This window comes from Hyla sarda, chromosome 3, assembly GCF_029499605.1.
Source record: "Hyla sarda isolate aHylSar1 chromosome 3, aHylSar1.hap1, whole genome shotgun sequence".
Taxonomy (NCBI): Eukaryota; Metazoa; Chordata; class Amphibia; order Anura; family Hylidae; genus Hyla; species Hyla sarda.
The window spans coordinates 165,111,594-165,131,734 of NC_079191.1; the positions used below are offsets into that span (position 1 = coordinate 165,111,594).

The 20,141-nt window shown below is 39.3% G+C and overlaps 2 protein-coding genes across 4 annotated transcripts in view; both read left to right on the top strand.

Annotated features, from left to right (window-relative positions):
• Positions 1 to 14,083, top strand: part of CCDC50 (coiled-coil domain containing 50) — an 80,771-nt gene extending 66,688 nt beyond the window's left edge. For all 3 annotated transcript variants that reach the window (XM_056565426.1, XM_056565425.1, XM_056565427.1), the window contains 2 exons: positions 4,008 to 4,123; positions 5,424 to 14,083. In XM_056565426.1, the coding sequence (XP_056421401.1) occupies positions 4,008 to 4,123; positions 5,424 to 5,440 (133 nt within the window). In that variant the 3' untranslated portion in view covers positions 5,441 to 14,083. The remainder of the gene's footprint in view (positions 1 to 4,007; positions 4,124 to 5,423) is intronic.
• Positions 14,084 to 17,767: 3,684 nt separating this feature from the next.
• UTS2B (urotensin 2B) overlaps positions 17,768 to 20,141 on the top strand; it is a 48,088-nt gene continuing 45,714 nt past the window's right edge. The window contains exon 1 of the mRNA XM_056563215.1: positions 17,768 to 18,112. Within this exon, the coding sequence (XP_056419190.1) occupies positions 18,073 to 18,112 (40 nt within the window). The 5' untranslated portion in view covers positions 17,768 to 18,072. The remainder of the gene's footprint in view (positions 18,113 to 20,141) is intronic.

Consider the following 20,141-nt stretch of genomic DNA (forward strand, 5'->3'; position numbering starts at 1 on the left):
ATTTTGGGGGGTATTTTCTGCTTTTACCTTTTTTCAAAAATGTAAAATTTTTGGGAAAACAAGCATTTTAGGTAAAATTTTTTTTTTTTTTTTTACATATGCAAAAGTCGTGAAACACCTGTGGGGTATAAAGGTTCACTTAACCCCTTGTTACGTTCCCCGAGGGGTCTAGTTTCCAAAATGGTATGCCATGTGTTTTTTTTTTTTTTTTTGCTGTTCTGGCACCATAAGGGCTTCCTAAATGCAACATGCCCCCCAAAAACCATTTCAGAAAAACTTACTCTCCAAAATCCCCTTGTCGCTCCTTTCATTCTGAGCCCTCTACTGCGCCAGCCGAACACTTTACATAGACATATGAGGTATGTGCTTACTCGAGAGAAATTGGGCTACAAATACAAGTAAAAATTTTCTCCTTTTACCCCTTGTAAAAATTCACAAATTGGGTCTACAAGAACATGTGAGTGTAAAAAATGAAGATTGTGAATTTTCTCCTTCACTTTGCTGCTATTCGTGTGAAACACCTAAAGGGTTAAAACGCTAACTGATTGTCATTTTGAATACTTTGGGGGGTGTAGTTTTCATAATGGGGTCATTTATGGGGTATTTCTAATATGAAGACCCTTCAAATCCACTTCAAACCTGAACTGGTCCCTGAAAAATATCGAGTTTGAAAATTTTGTGAAAAATCGGAAAATTGCTGCTGAACTTTGAAGCCCTCTGGTTTCTTCCAAAAGTAAAAACTCATCAATTTTATGATGCAAACATAAAGTAGACATATTGTATATGTGAACCAAAAAAAAATGTATTCGTAATATCCCTTTTTCAAATTTTTCATCAAATTTACGGATTTTTCACCAGGAAAGGATGCATGTATTGACACAAATTTACCACTATGTTAAAGTAGAATATGTCACGAAAAAACTATCTCGGAATCAGAATAACTAAAAGCATCCCAGAGTTATTAATGTTTAAAGTGACAGTGGTCAGATGTGCAAAAAACGCTCCGGTCCTTAAGGCCAAAATGGGCTTGGTCCTGAAGGGGTTAAACACTTAAGGACGCAGGGCGTACCGGTACGTCCTGAGTCCCGCTAATGGGGTTTAAACCGTTCTCACGAGCGGATAACGGGTTAAACCCCATGGGTCCCAGTTGCTACAGGCAGCCAGGACCCACGCCTAATACCTGGCACCGCCGATCAGGCTGATGCCCGGCATTAACCCTTTAGATGCTGCAATCAAAGTTGATTGTGGCGTCTAAACTGAAAGTAAAACTATTCCGGTAGCTCAGTGGAGCTGATCTGGACTATCGCGACAGAATCGCCATGTCCCGATCAGCTTACTGGATGACAGGAGGGTCCCCACCTGCCTCCTCCTCCTCGTCCGATCGGCGATCTACTGCTCCATGCCTGCACAGCAGTCTAGAGCAGCAGAGCGCCGGTAACACTGATCACTGCTTTGCTATGCTATGCTATTGAACAGTGTATGCAATCAAGATTTCATGGTATAGCCCCCTAAGGGGCTATTAAAATTGATGGGTAACTAAACCGTACGATCGATGGCGTACACGTAAAAAAATGCCAAAGCCCAGAATTGTGAATTTTTGGTCACTTCATATTAAAAATAATAAAAAGCAATCAAAAAGTCCCATAAAAGAAAAAATGGTACCCGTAAAAACTACAGACCGCAGTGCAAAAAAATAAGCCCTCATATAGTCCCATACGTGTATAAATATTTTTTTTTTTTTTTATAGGGGTCAAAAGATGACAATTTTAACCACTTAAGGACGCAGGGTTTTTCGTTTTTTGCATTTTCATTTTTTCCTCATCACCTTCTAAAAATCATAGTGCTTTAACTTTTGCACATAAAATTCCATATGATGGCTTATTTTTTGCGCCACCAATTCTACTTTGCAGAGACATTAGTCATTTTACCAAAAACTCCACGGCGAAACGGAAAAAAATTCATTGTGCGACAAAATTGAAGAAAAAATGTCATTTAGTAAATTTTGGGGGCTTCCGTTTCTATGCAGTGCATTTTTCGATAAGGTGTTATTTTTATCTTTATTCTGTAGCTCCATACGGTTAAAATGATACCCTTCTTATATAGGTTGGATATTGTGGTACTTCAGAAAAAAAATCATAACTACATGCATGAAAATGTATATGTTAAAAATTCTCATCTTCTAACCCCTATAACTTTTTTATGGGCTGGTATGAGGTCTCATTTTTTGTGCCGTGTTCTGAAGTTTTTATTGGTACCATTTTTGTATTGATCGGACTTTTTGATCACTTTTTATTAATTTTTTCATTCATTTTTTCAGGATATAAAAAGTGACCAAAAATACGCTATGTTTGACTTTGGAATTTTTTTGCGCGTGATATATTTTTATAGTTTGGACATTTCCGCACGCGGCGATACCACACATTTTTATTTACAGTTTTTTTTTTTTTTTTATGGGAAAAGGGGGGTGATTCAAACTTTTATTAGGGAAGGGGTTAAATGACCTTTAACTTTATATTTTTTTTTTTACTTATTTTTTTTTTTTTTTTGCAGTGTTATAGCTCACATAGGGGATTATAACACTGCACACACTGATATTTTACCCTGATCCCTCTAAAGCCATAGCTTTGCATGGATCAGCGAGATAGGGGCTCGATTGCTCAAGCCTGTAGCTCAGGCTTGGAGCAATCAAACGCTGATCGGACGCGACGAATCAAGGTATGGGGGTCTCCGCTCGCGTCCTAGCTGATCGGGACGTCCCGATCAGCCCGACTGAACTGCCAGGAAGCATTTACTTTAATTTTTAGATGCGGCTATCAACTTTGATTGCCGCGTTTAAAGGGTTAATAACGTGCGGCACAACGATTGGTGCCGCACGTTATTAGTCCAGGGTCCTGGCTATCGTTAACAGCCAGGACCGACTTGGTGTGATGCGGGGTCCCGTTTTAAACACCGGGACCGAGCGTAGGGCGTCGTTAAACATACAAATTTTGGTGCATATAGTTATAACCTTTTTTTTTTTTTTTTTTTTTTTTTTTTTGTAAGTAGTAAAATAAAACCTACATAAATTGTGTATTCCTTTAACCGTATGGACCTACAGAATAAAGATAATGTAATTTTTACCAAAACGTCATTTTCATTCTACCCCACAAATAAAAATTTTTTGTTTCGCAGCAGATTGTTATAAAATAAAATAAGTGATGTCATTACAAAGTACAATTGGTGACGCAAAAAACAAGCCCTTATATGGGCCTGTAGGTGCAAAATTGAACACGTTATGATTTATAGAAGACGAGGAGGAAAAAAACTAAATGCAAAAACGAAGATTTTGTCCATGAGCTTAAACATGGCTGCCAGGATCACAACGGAGACTCATGTCTCTCTGCTTCATTCTGACATAGAACCCCTGACAATATACACATTTTTTAACCAATGTATATTACAAATATACATATAATGTTATTATCTACAGCTACATATAAAAAGTTCATGCAAATGACAGGTACACTCTAAATCCTTTTGTTGGATAAAATGAGCAGCCTTATAGGGATAAATATCGGAACTTTGGAGTTGTTCATTGTGTACAATCAGCTCACTCTATATATTGGTTGTGTATTTCATACAGATGAGTTTAATTCATTCATAATTGTGGCTAGAAAAGATAAAGGTAATTAGAAATTGTTGGGGGTTGGGCCTTTAGTATTTTAAGAAGTATGAATAGTTTGGAAGGAATAGTGACTTACCAAATCCACTACTAGCTTTTGTTACCTGAAGGGATATTTAGCATCCGTCTGTTCATAGGAACAGGAAATTACCGGTAAGTGTTTTCTGTTGCTATGTCTGTTCCTATATTATATCTCTTACTAATTTATAACCACTGAGGGATTGAAAGGGACGAGCCTTTTTGATCTCATGTAAGCCTATAGGGGACAATCTCATGTAGTGCTGTTATGATGGACTTGTGAAAACCGAATTATCAGTAAATTAGAATTTTACCTTTTATTCCACAGACCACTCCCTCCAGCACCAGATGAAGATCACAGTGATGATCATGGTCATGATTACATAAACCGTAATTCTCAAAGCTCCCCAAGGTCTGGTTCAAAGTCACAGTCCTCCCATAAAGGTGCGAAAAAAATGAAGAGATCATTTTTAAATTTAAAGGGAAACTCATACCGGTTTATAGTCCGGGTGACGCTGATTCCAACAGTGTGTACTCTCTAACCCCTTGGTGCACTCTTATGCATGCCTGGTTCTACCCTGTACATAACCTCTATCATAAATACAGGTGGCTGTGTCTACAAGCATGCAGCAGTACGTGCTCTAAGATCTCCGGCACAGCCAATCCGTTCCACCAGTGTGCATGTGCTGCTTTTTGGAGTAAAGTAGAGCATTTTCACAACAATGGCCATATATATGTGTATACTTGTAGGTAGAGCCGTGAATATTTAAGAAGTGGGTGTTGTACGTGCTGGGCTAGTAATGTTTTAAGTGCCCCAAAGCAGTTTTATTTCCATTTTTTTAAGCTTCAGGCATAACTCAGGCGTCACATGTCAGTACCGGTAAATACTGTTGGAATTAGCATCACCAGCACTTTTAGGCTGTACCAGCAGGTTGGTGCAGGAAATGCTTGTATCAGATTCTCTTTACTATGTCATATCCCCTCCATGGTTTATATAGGTATCTGGGCTAATCTGTATGTTGTTGTGTCTGGTACTGCAGCTTCTAACATTTAGCAAATGGTATAAGCTGCAGGTCCAGGCACACCTGCATGCAAGCTTCATGGCCCCTTATCCGTACAGATCAGTAAAGGTCTCTCCATTCCAAACTAATGAAAGGTTAATGTTGTTGACCTCAGAACAATCTGTCAACATCTCATTAACCCCTTTTAGGGGCCCATTCACACTACTTATTTTCCGAGTGGAATTCCACTCGGAAATTAGTGTGCAGCAGCCTCTCATTGATATTAATGGGATTCTGCTGCACCATTCTCACTAAGAAATTCTGGATCCCAGAACATGCTCATTCTTTTAAAGGAATCTGCCCAGAAATGTATTGTCATCTAGACAAATGTTGCATTTCCGATCAGTCGTAATCCGATTGATTCAGTCAGCACCTGCTGCAGATGGAATGGTCTAGTGTGAATGGGCCCTTTTAATAAATATTCTTAATATTTGACTTGATTGTCTTAAAGGGGTAGTCCCACATTATACTTATCTCTTATCCATGTATCTCTGTTGGAGACCTGGAGATACATGAGTGCTTTACTCGTGTATCTCCAGCTCTCCAACAAAGATGCATAGAGGGGGCTTGTTGAACCCCACGCTGTAAGCAAAGAGAGCTGAGATGCCATGCAGTAGATCGCAACTCTGTGTTATTTGTGCAGAATAGCACAACCTATATAATATTGTGTTTCTTTCTTTTAGGCTCCTATAAACCATGAAAGATTGATCCATTTAGCCATTGATGCTCCCAGGACTAAAGACCCCCCCCACCTTCCTTGCTGATGCATCAAGGCGCTAGTTGTCCTATTAGACCTTTGTCTACCCCACTTGTGACAAACACTGTGCAGCATTATATGGCTTCAAGCAGCAATAGCCAAGCTTATATTGCACAATGTTTCTGCTGAAAGCATAGAAAAGGACTTCATATTAACTAGTTTTGTGACTTTCAAGAGCAGCTCTTTTAGGGATCATACAATCCTTGCTATTTGTGGTTTTATTTTCCACAAATATTAGCTATTGTCATTTAGAATATTGATGTGAGCAATCAGAGGTACTGTGGCTGGCATTGTGAAAATCCTCTTACTCTACATGTATTGGAAGCTCTGTGTTTACAATGCTTACATTCTATCAAGCCATGGAGGTCTCTGTTTACTTTAATCAACCAAAGCAATGGTATCTATTTTTGGTTTCCATCAATATTTGTGAGAATACGTCCTATCAGTATGCTGGTGCTAGTCGAGGTATACCTCAGGATGATTTCCCGATGTATACTTCTGATTGATGCCCCTGTATAGGCATAGGAAGCCTTAAAGGAGAATGTCAAAAGGATTGTAGAAAAGCTCTTATGAAAAAGATTCTATAATCCTTTTCATTGGAATGTATAATGAGATTGTTTTAAACAGTTTTATATTTTTAAATTTTTTACTTTTTTCTTTTTTTATCTTCCTATGACCTAACTGATATGTTTTCCATATTTGGAGGACAGATCTCCTTGACACAGGAACAATAATGACAATGTCAGGTCCATATTTTATTTGTTAGGCAAGAATTTTTGTGATTTTGTGGCCAAAAATGAGGCTATGTATGAAGAGTTGTTCCTCTTAGTGCAAGGAGATTTTACTATGTTGGTAAATGCCTTTTCATTATACGACCCTTGCTACCGTTTAACTGTAATAATATTGAAATTCACTTCATTAAAAAAAAAAAAAGCTGTAAACAACATAAAATTATTGTGAAAGCGAAAGCCTCCACTAGCAGTTGAAAAGTGAACTTGATATGCTGGTAAAGCTACCATCATGGAACTGTCAGATAAGCCTATATTACTAATTTTTTCTAATTCTGAAGTTGGTGAAGCTAGTCAGAGACGTGGCTTAAAGCAGGAGGAACATTCATATTGTGCATTAAAAAACATTGTTCTCATAGATTAGTCATTTCTCTCATTTTCAGATGGAAAATTATAAACTAGTAATATAAATTTCTTAATAATCCCCAAGGTATTTCCTCAGGAAAGGCTGCTTGTTACACTTGGTGATGCTGTATCATGTTTGTCATCCTTTCGTAAACCAATTTCCAGTGTTATGACTAAAACTGCACAATGTATGTACAAGAAAAAAAGAAATCAAAGTGCCATTTTTAATGATTAATTTTGTACACACTCTTAAGTTTGTGTATCTTCTGGGCAGCCAGATTTTGCTTCAGAATACCATGTATTTTTATATTTTTATTCATATTTATTGTTATGGTGTATTAGCCTGTTGTCGAGGTTGTTATGTATTTTTAACTAGCATGACTGTTTTAAGACTTTGGAAGACTACATAGATGCTGCAACATTTTCTCTTTTTAAAGGTAAATTACTTCCATCTGCTATAAAGTTATTTTGGGCCTTTCTTTTGGGGGTTGAAAATAGGACCCTTTAAGGTCAGTGGTCTCAAACTGTAGCCCTCCCAGATGTTGCAAAACTTCAAATCCCAGCCAGCTCGGACAGCCGTTTGCTGTAGCCAATGGTTGTCTAGGAATGCTGGGATTTGAAGCTTTGCAAAATCTTGAGGGCCACAGTTTGAGACCAGTGCTTTAAGTAATTAATTTTATCATTTAACAATTTCACAGTCCATTTTAACATAACTTGTGGTATACAGATAGATCCCATGGAGACAGATATGTGGCCGTTGCCTATAGCAAACAATCACATAGTAAGTTAGCTTCCAGCAGGAAAATGACATCGGGAGTCTGACTGGTTGCTAGAGGTAGCAACATGTTTTTATTTGCATTGCTTTTGATACATGCTCTTTGTTAAATGTATTGTCGCAGTACAAAGGATGGCTATTTTGATTGTATAAATCAAGAATAGAAATAACAGATGGTAATAAATAAAGGGTATGTCCTCCTCTGAGCACCATTAACAGTGGCATGGAAGTAACGGTTAAACAGGGCTTCTCCTGTCTTAAATTTTATTTTATTTTTTTCGTAACAAATACAGCCTTCACACTTTGGCATAAATACAAAGATAGATCCTGCTTGTCCAGCGCTAACTATACAGATCACATTCCTGTCATTACAGGAAGCCTACTACCAGCCACCCAACGCAAAAGTCTCACACCATTTCCCCCTATGAGGCTGCAAACCTCCAGATTGAAACTCATCAGTGGTGCAGGTTCCTCACAGCAAACTGACTCTCCCCTTTGTTTTAAAGCTTAGTGAAGAGCTGTCTTCAGCACATGTGCTGACCTGGGCTAAACTGAAAACCTGTAGTAATCCAGGAAGGGGATGAAAGACCCCACTACCTGCCTTTCATCCCTTATCAATACAGGCCCGCTACCAGGACTTACCAAAAGTCATTAGAAAACCCTTGTAAGATAATTAACAATTGTTGGATTTTCCTTTTTAATACATTAATTCATTTGCAATGTAAATTGTGCTCAGTTCCCATGCGTTCCTGCAGGACTTTATCTCTGATTATATGCTACTAACTTTTTACATTACATAAAAGTCTTCTGATCCTTTCATATAAGCCAAACATCTAATGTTTGTGGTCTCCTTACAGTCTCCCCCTAACAGCAGATTTTGTTGGGGACAGAAGATCCGGCGTACTGAACTTGCAGGTACCCATTTTTTTTGTTGTTTTTGATGGTACAGTCAAGAGCAATAGCTGTGTGCTGAATAAGCATGTCTCTGAGGATGTTTACCCAGCTTTTTTTTACATTGTAGAGAATCAGATGGGACACACCTAATTTTTTTTTTTCTTTTTTGCTTGGCCCAAATTTTCTACCACGCCGACTGGGAACAACCACCATCTTATGCCATAATATTTTGTATTCCTATCTAAAAGGTCTTCTATAAAATTAATATCAAAAACCTACATGGTTTTTGTTAGATTAACCCTTGGCACTTTGGCTGAGGGTTGAGTAATGTGGAGAGAGAACGCGCTACTGGTGCCCTGGCTTAGCAAAGGTGTTGTGAGCAGACATTTTAAAAAACTGCAACAGCACAGAGAGGTAGGGTTTACATTAAGTACTGAACTGCTGCTCGGATGAGGAAACTTTTTTTTTTTTTAAGATTTTAAGGCACAATGTGGTTTCTTTGTAGAATTGAGACAGGTTGTAGGTAAACAGTATATGCTTTCTCTGCTCCTCTTCTGCAGTTAGCAATAGCTAAGCCCTGCCTCCACATCCTCTGTTCCATCTTGGTCTTTCTGTTACCAGAGATTGACTGACTGACTGACTGACTGACTGACTGAGCCAACCAACCAGTAGACAGCAGATTGCAGAGAAGTAGGAAACCTAGTTGCTTCTCTAGGATAAGGAGTCATTAGACCCTTTTTAAGGGGTTAAATGACTGACCTCAGTGTGATTTGCTAATGTCAGTCATTGAAGGGGAGTGTCTGCTGCTGATAGCAGCCAACACCCTTTGTCTATGAAGCGAGCTCAGCTACTGAGCTTGCTTCATAGTCCATTAGAACACCATAAATGTACCACAGTCTGCATTAAGGTGTTCGAATAACTTTCACTTATCACAAAGCCAGACTGTACAGCTATTAGGAAGATCTATTTTTTCCTCATCTGTGACTTGTTCATTTTCTACACATGAAAAGATCTTGGCAAACAATATAAGTGCAGTGATTAGGTTATTATTTTTTTCAAAGATTGTATCAATTGTTACAGTTTTTCTAAGGGTGTATATGTTTAACCCTTACATAAATATGCCTGGTGTAAAGATTGCACTTCAAAGAATCAGCACAGACCTTGCTTGGTACCTTATGTTCAGTAAAGAATGCTGGAGAGTTCTACTTTTGATGTGTTCCAAGAATTTTACTCCAGACTATAAAGCAGGTTGTAACTTTGCACTAGTAGAAGAAAAGGAAAGCAATTAGTTTTTTTGTATGTACACTATAAAATGGTGCTGAAATGGGGACACACCCTTTAAAGGGAATTTATTTTGACAACAGGCATATTAAATTGATCACTAAACCATGGACTATAATCTCAGGGCATTAAACGTCACCTGTAATGATCTAAGACTAAGAATGTGTTTTCTTGTTTTTGTTTTTCTTTACACTTAGGGCACTTTGCTCTACTTCGCTGATAATCATGTTATAAGTTTGGTTTTTGTCAATACTTTTCTTATTGGTCCTCTATCATTTGTAATGAATTGCACTGGAGCTATGTAGCTCTGGAAATAATGTAATGGGTGTAACCTACTGGTATTTTTTTTTTTAAACTGGCCCAAAAATTTTGGGTTGTGCCAAACACGTCTTTGCACTATGCAGATGAAACTTGGACCTTTTAGCAGAGACTTTGAACCAGATGATAAAATGTTTTCTACAGTAAATTTTAACTAGATGATCCAACATTTAAAAGCTAAGATTATTAAGAACAGTCAAGGAAATGTATCAGGCTTTATAAGATGGTGCTCCTTAGGTTGTAAACTGTTACATCTTAGTTTTTATTTTTTTAAACACATTAGCCCTGATTTACTATTTTAAACCCGACATGTTTTGTCGGGATGTGTGTCAGATTCTGGCACATTGCGCCAGAAATTCTGTCTGTGCCAGAATTGAAAAAACCTGACTAAGGGTGCGTTCACACACTAGTAACTAGCAACGGGTTTCCCGCTTCAGGAAACCCACTGCGAGTTACGCCACCATTCATTTGAATGGGTCCGTGGACAGTCTGCAAATCTGACACTATTGCAGACTGCCTGTGGACCCATTTAAATCAATGGTAGCATAAATCGCAGCGGGCAACCCGCTGAGAGTAATAGCGTGTAAACGCACCCTAACTCTCCATTTTACTGAGAGAACCCGAAAGGGGGTGTGGCCGGCGGGGAAATTGGCCGTGGTTGCCGAAAAGGGGGCGTGTCTCGACATTCTCACAAAAAACCAACATATTTTACTAAGCTTTCCACAGAAAATGTAGTAGATTTGAGCTGAGGAAAACCCTACAGAACAGAGCTCATGTGTGGAGAAAAAAAAAATGTAGACACACAAAAAAAAACTACACAACACTATTAGTAAATCAGGGCCATTATCTTAGTAGCATATTCTTTGTTTGGAGATGTTTTAAACTGATTCTATGTATGGTAAATATAGTATTCAGGACCTATAATTATAAGTAGTGTCTTGGTTCACTGACTAGATACTGTTGACTTTTCAGAAGGCTAACACATCAGTCTGATTTCTTAAAACTAGTGCAGGCAGAATGTGGAAAAGGTATCCATAGCCATCTGACCACTTCTTTTAAAGGAGGACTCAACTTTAGCTAAAATTTTATCCCCTCTCCACTGAGATCACTTGTCTCAGCTAAGAGGACTATCACCCTTCAACACAAGGAGGGTGTCTCGGAAGGTGGGAGCCGGTGTTTTGGAACACTCAGCCGGTTTTGGAACACTCAGCCGGTAGAAGCTGAGTCTAGAGGTTAAAAAGGCCCTGTGTGAGAGATGGCTAGGGATCACAGAGGTTTAACACCCCCACCCTCCCACATAGGCTTCTAGATCATAACCATCAGCAATATGTTGTATCAAACATAGACATGAAAAAGTGCTGGAGGACACAATGTGCCTGTTGGCCAGATCTGTCAGTGTATCTTCCTGCCGACGGTTGCCATTTTTCACATGCTGCAATGGGATATTTACTCTTTCCATTTTGTCACTTTGTGTGGACTTTTTTCTTAATGCCCCAAGTATGCCCAGGCGTGATTTGCTCTTATCTAGTGAAAATCACATTTATTACGGGGTATTTTTTTTGGGATGTGAGCTGATGCATCTCGTTCACTGTTATCAGGGGGCAGTCATAACACCAATAATATAAGGTCATTTCATAAAGAACCACTTAGACTAAGAGCATAGGGTGTATTCACACATACAGTTCCCTGTGCATATTTATTGTGCAGAATTTGAAGCTGAAGAGTTTATGCTGCAGATTTCAATGTAGAATAAATGATTAAACACCGCTTCAAATCCTGTGCAGTATATTGTATGAATAGACACTAGAGGTGGAAGGAGAACAATTATATATAATTATATAGGATTATATTATGTGGCCCATATTAGTTTCTGTGGATATTCATACTTGGATTATACACGTAAGCGTATTGAGTGGTCAATCCACCATAATGAAATGAAATAAAGCAAAATCCTTTTATTTCATGCTTCCACTAAGAATGAATAATCAAATGTATGAGATAAGCAGGTATATGACATATCAACACACCCTTCAGAAACTAACTGTATAAACTACCATTTGATTATCCTAGTGCCATAATGTTTCCTAGATCTGTGTAGCGTAAAAGCACAGTCAGTTTACTTTAGATGGATATATTGGGATTAAGACTAAATCAACTGGTGCCAAAAAGTTAAACAGATTTGTAAATTACTTCTATTAAAAAAATCTTAGTCCTTAGCTTCTGAATACTACAGAGGAAATATTTTTTCTTTTCTGTCTGTCCACAGTGCTCTCTGATGACATCTCTGTCCATTTTAGGAACTGTCCAGAGCAGCATATGTTTGCTATGAGGATTTTCTCCTGCTCTGGACAGTTCCTGACACGGACAGAGGTGTCAGCAGAGAGCACAGGGGACAGACAGAAAAGAAATCCAAAAAGAAAAGATTAGTTGCTGAATACTACAGAGGAAATTAAGTACTGGAAGGATTAAGATTTTTTTTTTTTTTTTTTAATAGAAGTAATTTACAAATCGGTTTAACTTTCTGGCACCTGTTGATTTAAAAAAAAAAAAAAAAAAAAAATTTCCACCGGAGTACCCCTTTAACCCGTTAAGGACACAGGGCGTACCTGTATCCCATGACAATGCCTGGGGGGGTCCTGAGACCCTCCCCCCCCCCCCCCCTCCCCCCCCCCCATGTCAGCGATCGCCACAGATGTCCGGTGAATTTACACCAGCGATCTGGGGCGATTCCGGTCATACGGATCACGTGTTACCCGATGACCCGTAATTAGAAGGTGATAGGCGGTGTACCATACACAGCCAGTCACCTCCCCAAGAGCGCTGCTATTGGTCCGACCAATTGCAACCATCAAATGAGGGGTTAATGTCCCCTTCTCTCAGCTCTGCTCACCCACCTAGCTCAGTCAGCGGGCAGAGCTGAGAGAAGGATCTGTTGAAGATCTGTGTCCCTCAGGACTGAAGAAGTGCTGCTAGTTCAAGGTGAGCTTCAGTACAGGGACGGGTAGGAGGTTAAAAAAAAAAAAATCCCCCCCATGACCCCCTAATAGGTCCTTAAGGGTCCGCCGCAGATTTTTCAGCGTGACCCGGCCCTATTAGGGTTTCAGCACGCTGCATTTTCTTTTTTTGGCCGCAGCTTTTTTTATTTTTTTTATTTGTATAACGGTGTGTGACTTACAATCACACACCGTTATATAAAGTACAAACACACTTCACTGGCTTATTCTGGAGATCACTTGTGGTCTGAACATTTAGACTCCGACCGATCAATCCTTTTTGAAATGGACATATAAATCAGTAACAATATTTTTTTAAATTAAAATATCTAATGAAAAAAAGTCTTTTAGATCCATGCTGGTAGTTTTCAACCTGTGCCTCCTTCAGCTATTGTAGACGAGGCTTTTTAGGATTCATAGCTGTAAAAAAAAAAAGGTCAACAGATAGAGTTCCAACCTAAGGCATAAGAAGATAGCATATCTCCATAGACTGGTACTTCCAGATAGTTTTTTACTTTTTTTCCTGTTTTTGGTGAGGACATGTGTGTTATAGATAAGCTACAGAATAACTCATTGTGCTCAGTTCATTTATTTCTGCCTGTTATAATCTGCTTAAAAAGTTATATATTTAGCAATAAAGTTTACTGGATTGCTTCTACAGAATAGCAAATATTTTTCTTGGATTTAATACTCATTCTTATACTATGTATTTATTCCTGTTTTTTGTTATATGCTGGTTTGGAATGTATTTTGTGCCATTTTCTATCCGAATCTATAGCTTGAGAAAAACTTATTTTGTGCTACACTGGTGTTTTAGCTGTTGAGTGCTGGAAAAGTCCAGCAATATCTATATAGTACTTGTTGACAGGTAAGATGGAAGAGTGGAATAGGACAATTGTTCTAATGGTAGGTTTAATGAGACTATCCTGTAAAGCTCTAAGAACAATGGCAAAATGTCCAGTGAGCAAATCCAGGTAGTTATATGCATATCTAATCTTTTAAATGCACACTTCCTATAGTTCATCTATGCAATTCCTTTTCGACTGTTCATGCTGTATGTAACAGGTTTTGATATGTCAAAATATTATTTGACCAAAGCATCATATATTGAATGTATTCATTTACATATCCTGAACTCATGAATGTTTATTGAATGTTATCTGTAGCTTGTCTTGTTCAATAAAACTTATTGATTATACAATGTGTTTTTCTTTCTCTATTTTCTGTTAGAAATCCTCTCTGGAAGGGGGGGTGTCCATCCTTTGTGGTGGTGGGAGGTGATTGGTGTCGCTGCTCCTGCAGCCTTGTCCATGAGTCTTCTCTTGTCCATGACTTATGGACAAGCTTATTCTGCTGCAGGACTGGTTAATGTCCCAGTAGGTATAGGGACCCCTAGTGGTGGGATTTTCAGGGGCTGTTTTCTTTATTAACTATAAAAAATGTACTGAGTCTTTTAATTTTCATCAGGAACAAGATATAAAAGGTTTTTGGATCTGACAGTTCCCATTTAACCTCTTCCCGATTATCGGACGTAAATGTACTCACCATGCTTAACATTTTACATTCTCAGTGTTTATGACCATGTTTCATGAGACAATGATCAGGTAAAGATGGTGGCTGTTTAATCACAGCGTGGGTCCAAGTATTTCTGGAACTGAAGGTGCCCTTATAGTATTAGTGCAACACTTTCTGGGAACTCCCCTGCATTGAAAAGGTACAGTGTGTGTCATAAAAGGAGGAAAAGAAAGTGCAGATAAACCAGATCTCTGCATAAAGGTTTGCTTCACATCATGCCATACATTAATGGATTATCAATTCTTATTTCTTTACCCAATTTTTATTCTACCTTGCTACTCTGCTTATTACATTTTATTCCATGTTATAAAAGGAAGAACCCTAACTACTTTGTCATAATGTCCCTTATATTTTCTGGAAAAAAAAAGGGGGGGGGGGTGGTCACCTATACTGGTATTGTTTTGATGTCACGTTGGCACACACTGGCTTCAAAGTACTGGGTTTAGAGATGGCATATTGATAGGAAAATTGCAATTTTTATTTTTCACCAACTGCAGTGCTTTCAATCCAGGGAAAATGTTTGTAACCAAAATGTTAGGGCCAAATGTAGGGCGTTTATTAGAATGTTTAAGCAGAGTATAATTTGTGGGGGGCAAATTTTTCTATGTTGGAATGCTCTGGGTTCAACAAAAAGGCAGTTCATACAGGTTGTCACTACCCCTCCTTAGCAGGATGGCAAGAGGTCTCACTTAGAGGAATGAGTAACTCTCGCCATTCACAGCTATAGTGAGACAGACAAGCAGCACTCACTTGTAAAATCAAAGGTTATTTTTTCAATCTGACCACCAAATAGGCAAATGCGTCTTTTTTTTAGGGTCCTTGAAGTGTTGTGATGCAAAACGATCGTAACCCTGTTACTTCTGTGCATTTGGCTGTTTATGTACTCCTCTTGAATATAAAACAATCTTGGCTTTTACAAGTAAATGTGGCTTGTCTGTCTCTCTATTGGAACACACTGAGTATAGAGATGACATATAGGTGGGAAAATTGGAATTTAAATTTTTCACAAACTGTAGTTCATTCAGTCCAGGAAAATACATTTATGAAACATCTGTGGGGTTAGAATGTTCACTGCACCCCTACATCAACTCATTGGGTGTGTAGTATCCTCATAGTCTGTTGATACTTACCAACATTCCTTGAGCCTAAGTCCATGCGCAACTGTTGAGTATGCAGCCTTGCAAACATAAATGCCGCTTATTAGCTTGTAAAAAAAAAAAAAGTGTGCACACAGCCTGTTGTGCGCACTTAGGCGCATGTGCTCTACATAAAGGATCCTTGCTCCAGACACTAAGGTCTTGCACAGCTATGCTGCCGCTCGGGAGGAGGAGAGATCGCCATCATAGATCCCTCTATTGGTACTATGGTGTATCTATGGTGTTTGAGTGGTCCACTCTGTGGTGGTTTACAGTATTGTGTTGTCTTTACCCTCACACCCTAGGTCTAATTTTTTGTAGTTTGTGTAGTAAGGGTCACTTTGGGAGTTTTCTATTCTTATTTCCCTCAGCATCTCGGCAACTATCAGCCACCACTGTGCAATCACCAATTTAAACAACAAATGTACACTCCTGCGCCCTGTTATGCTCCCGCACAGCACTTTACATCCATATATGAGGTATTTCCACACTTGATAGAAAATGTGATACAAATTTCATGGGCGTTTTTACTCCTTGTAAAAATGAAAAATCTGGGGCTACATATTAGTTTAATTTTTTTTTTTTTTCTACCGGTAAGTGTTCAAAAATCTGTCAAACATCTGGGGTTCCAAATAACGAATGCATCCTTTGCTACATTCCTTAATGGAGTGTAGTGTCCAAAATGGGGTAATTTGTGGAAGTTTTCACTGTTCTGGCACCAGAGCGGCTTTGTAAATGCGACATAGCCCCCAACATCCAATCCAGCCATATCTACTCTTCAAATTCCAAATGACGCTCCTTCCCTTCTGAGCCCTGCTGTGCGCCCTAAGGGTACGTTCAGACGAGCGGATTTACAGCGTATTTTATGCTGCAGATTCGCCACTGAAGGACCTCTTGTATGGTGCCTTTACATGTGCCTGCTCAGAGCGGCAGTATGCTGCTACGTGCAGACACACTGAAGCGATGTGTGAGTTGCTGCGCATGCGCGGTGTACTCGCGCACATCGCGGCTGCCGAGAGCTGCCACAATGTGCGAATATACTGCGCATGCGCGCGGCGACTCACACATCCCAGTGTGTCTGCTCGTAGTGGCGTATTGTCGCTCCAAGCAGGCACATGTAAAGGCTGCATATAGAGGTCCTTCAGCGGTGGATCCGCAGTGAAATACGCACGGAAAATCCACTCGTCTGAACGTACCCTAATGGTGTATTTGCTGTACTGTACTATATACTATGCGGGAGATTAATCAAAACCTGTCCAGAGGAAAAGTTGCAGAGTTGCCCAAAGCAACCAATCAGATTACTTCTTTCATTTTTAAAAAGGCCTTTGAAAAATGAAAGAAGATCTGGTTGGTTGCTATGAGCAACTTTTCCTCTGGACAGGTTTTGATAAATCTCACCCTTAGAAATTTGGGGAGGTTTTGTCCCCTTACCCCTGGTGAAAATGAGAAATTTGGAGCTACAAAAAAAAGTTTGTGTAGTGTAAGTTTTATTTTATTATTTTATAGTCCACTGTTCCTAAAATCTCTGGTGCAGTAAGTATTTATGCCCAACAGGTGATTCAAAGGTTGTGTTCTATTCCTTGAATGTGTAATATTTAAAATGGCTCCTTGGCTGAGGAGAATAAACATTAGAAGAGACACTTAGGGGGAGATGAAGAGTGGTGCAGTTACCCATAGCAACCAGTCAGATTTATTTTCAATTTTAAAAAGGCCTCTGAAAAAGCAATCTTATTGGTTGCTATGGGCAACTGCACCACTCTTCCTCTACAAAGGTTTTGATAAATCTTCCCCTTAATCCTTTAGTAATATTTGGTGCTTCAGGATGTACCACTTCAGCCATAGAAGTTCTGTTCAGTTTTCAAAGCTTTATTCATATTAAAGGCCTTAGGCACCCTATAGGTAGATACATAAGCTCACTTCAGCCATTATATAGTAGCTTTATTCTTATCAAAGCCTTTTCTACTTTGATAAGACATTTTGGCCCATTTCAGCTATACTTGCTATATAATTTACAATAGGGGAGATTTAGCAAAACCTCTCCAGAGGAAAAGTTGCCCATAGCATCCAATCAGATCACTTATTTCATTTTGCAGAGGCCTTGTTAAAAATGAAAGAAGCGAGCTGATTGGTTGCTATGGGCAACTGGACGACTTTTCTTCTGGACAGGTTTTGATAAATTTCCCCCAATGTTTTTGTCCATTTTGAAAGCCCTAGGCCCCCTAGAAGTGAAAACCTAAGCTAATTTCAGCCATCATATATTTTTCCAAGTTTCATACACTTTGAAGGCCCAAGGCAACCACTTGAGCTCATTGTAGCCATCGTTGCTGTATATCTTGCAATGTTTTGTCCATTTTGATGGCCCTAGGTCCCAAGAGGTAGACACTGAAGCTTGTCTCGGTCATCTATTTCCTTTGATCAGAACATAAAAAGCTTTAGATTGAATTCTCCATCAAAAAGATTTGTAGCAGGTATGGTCCTTGGCAACGCAGAGATCTTTCTTGAGAGAAGAGGTACTGACTCCTTGTCTTAGCATAAACTCTTGGACATTGGGGAGATGTATCAAAATATGTGTAGAGGAAGAGTGGTGCAGTTGCCTATAGCAGCCAATCAGATCGCTTCTTTCATTTTGCAGAGGCCTTTTAAAAATGAAAGAAGTGATTGGTTGCTATGGGCAACTGCACCATTTTTACACTATACAGGTTTGATAAATGAACCATCCCTGCAAGATGCAGGGACAATGGGGGACACCAGTTAGTTTGTGAGGACGACATAGCTGTCAAGCAGGGGACATCACAATCCCTGCAGCTAAAGTGCATGTTACCTGCTAATGACAACTAAGCAAATACATTAATTAACAATTTTAAACAATAAGACAACAAATAAACATAACTGGTTTTATGGGAGTACAATGCCTAAAAGTATGCGGAGAAATATAAGCATAATTAAGTGCAAGAGACATGGCATCTTTTTGGATCCGTTTTTCATCCGTTTATATCCTTCTTTGTCCGTTTGTGTCCGTCAGCCTACTTCCTGGTTGCAAACACCTTTTCCAAGCATGCTCAGAAGTAATATCGGATCAAAAATATATTGAAAAAAACAGATACAAATGGATGGCATTAAAGGCTCATCCGTTTCCCGTAGACTACAATGTTAAATTTATTATATCAGTTTCTTTTGCATTTTTTTTATTTTTTGGACGGGGGAAAAAAATACCACATGTACCGTGTAAGTATTATAAAACATTCCCATTAACATCAATAAGATACATTTACATCCATTTGCAAAAGGCTTGAACAGATTGTACTAACGGAGATGACCTAATGGAGCCAAACGTCAATGTGAACGAGCCCTTAGAAGTCAGAGAAGAGCAGGGTTGGGAATGCTGACGTTTGCCATTGAGGGAAACATTAGATGCGGTATTATACCTTTTGGTGATTGTCCCACTGAAATTGTCAGATTTACTCAATATTTAACTATTTTGTAAGGGCACCTTTTTACTTCGAACAGACTGTCTAGCTGATTTATCTGGAAGTCTCTACGAAATCTATGGGACAAATATCTTGGGCTCTGCACTTGTCCAATGCCTTCCTTACTCTTTCCAAACCCATAGTTGATAGTTGCGCCCTAGCAGGTAGATGTTGTCCCCACTTGGTAGGTAGTTGTGATAGGTGCTTCCTTACAAAAATATACTCTCATCCTCTCTGTCATAAATGCAAACCCAACAGTTTTCTGACAGTCATACATGACAGCAGCAACTGTTGGCTGTGAGTGGAACCAAGTCAGTGACCATGGCGGCGGCAGCACCATAAACCCCTACACTGCCCCTCCCGGGGACCCAGCATTCTGCCACCAGAGGTGAGATGCGGCCCTGACTCTAGTTTCTCCCATATTACAAAAATATACTGATAGGTTAATCTTAAATTTAGATTGAGCCCCCTCAATAAATGTTACTGTAAGATTTTATATGATATATGCTTAAAGTGCATTTGTCACATCATATACTGACAACACATTGCAGTTGGCGTTAACAAGCATAGTTTAGTCATACACTTCTCCAGAGATTTGGTTGCTTTATTTACATAAAAAAAGCTTTTTAAACTATCAGAGTGGCACTGACACCCATAGCTTGCCTGCCATGATGGCCCTGTGTAGTTATCCTGCATATGCGGTATCAATGTGTAAAACTGTGTGCGCACAGTGAATCTGCAAGTGATTCTGGACTCTTTCCGAGCATCACAGTAGGTAGGGGCAGAGTGCTAGCTTCCTGCCTCTAGTGACAGGTCTTCTCAGGCATGACAGCATTGGAGGGAATTGTTGCGGTCCCTGGGCCACACCTATCTGACACTCAGGATTGCTTTATTTAAAAAAAAAGCTATTTCAGTCCATATCTCTTAAAGGGGTACTCCCACCCTAGACATCTTATCCCCTATCCAAAGGATAGGGGATAAGATGTCTGATTGCAGGGGTCCCGCCGCTGGGGACCCCCGCATTATTGCATGTGGCACCCACCTTTTTTTCACCGGAACCGCTGGAGGGTCT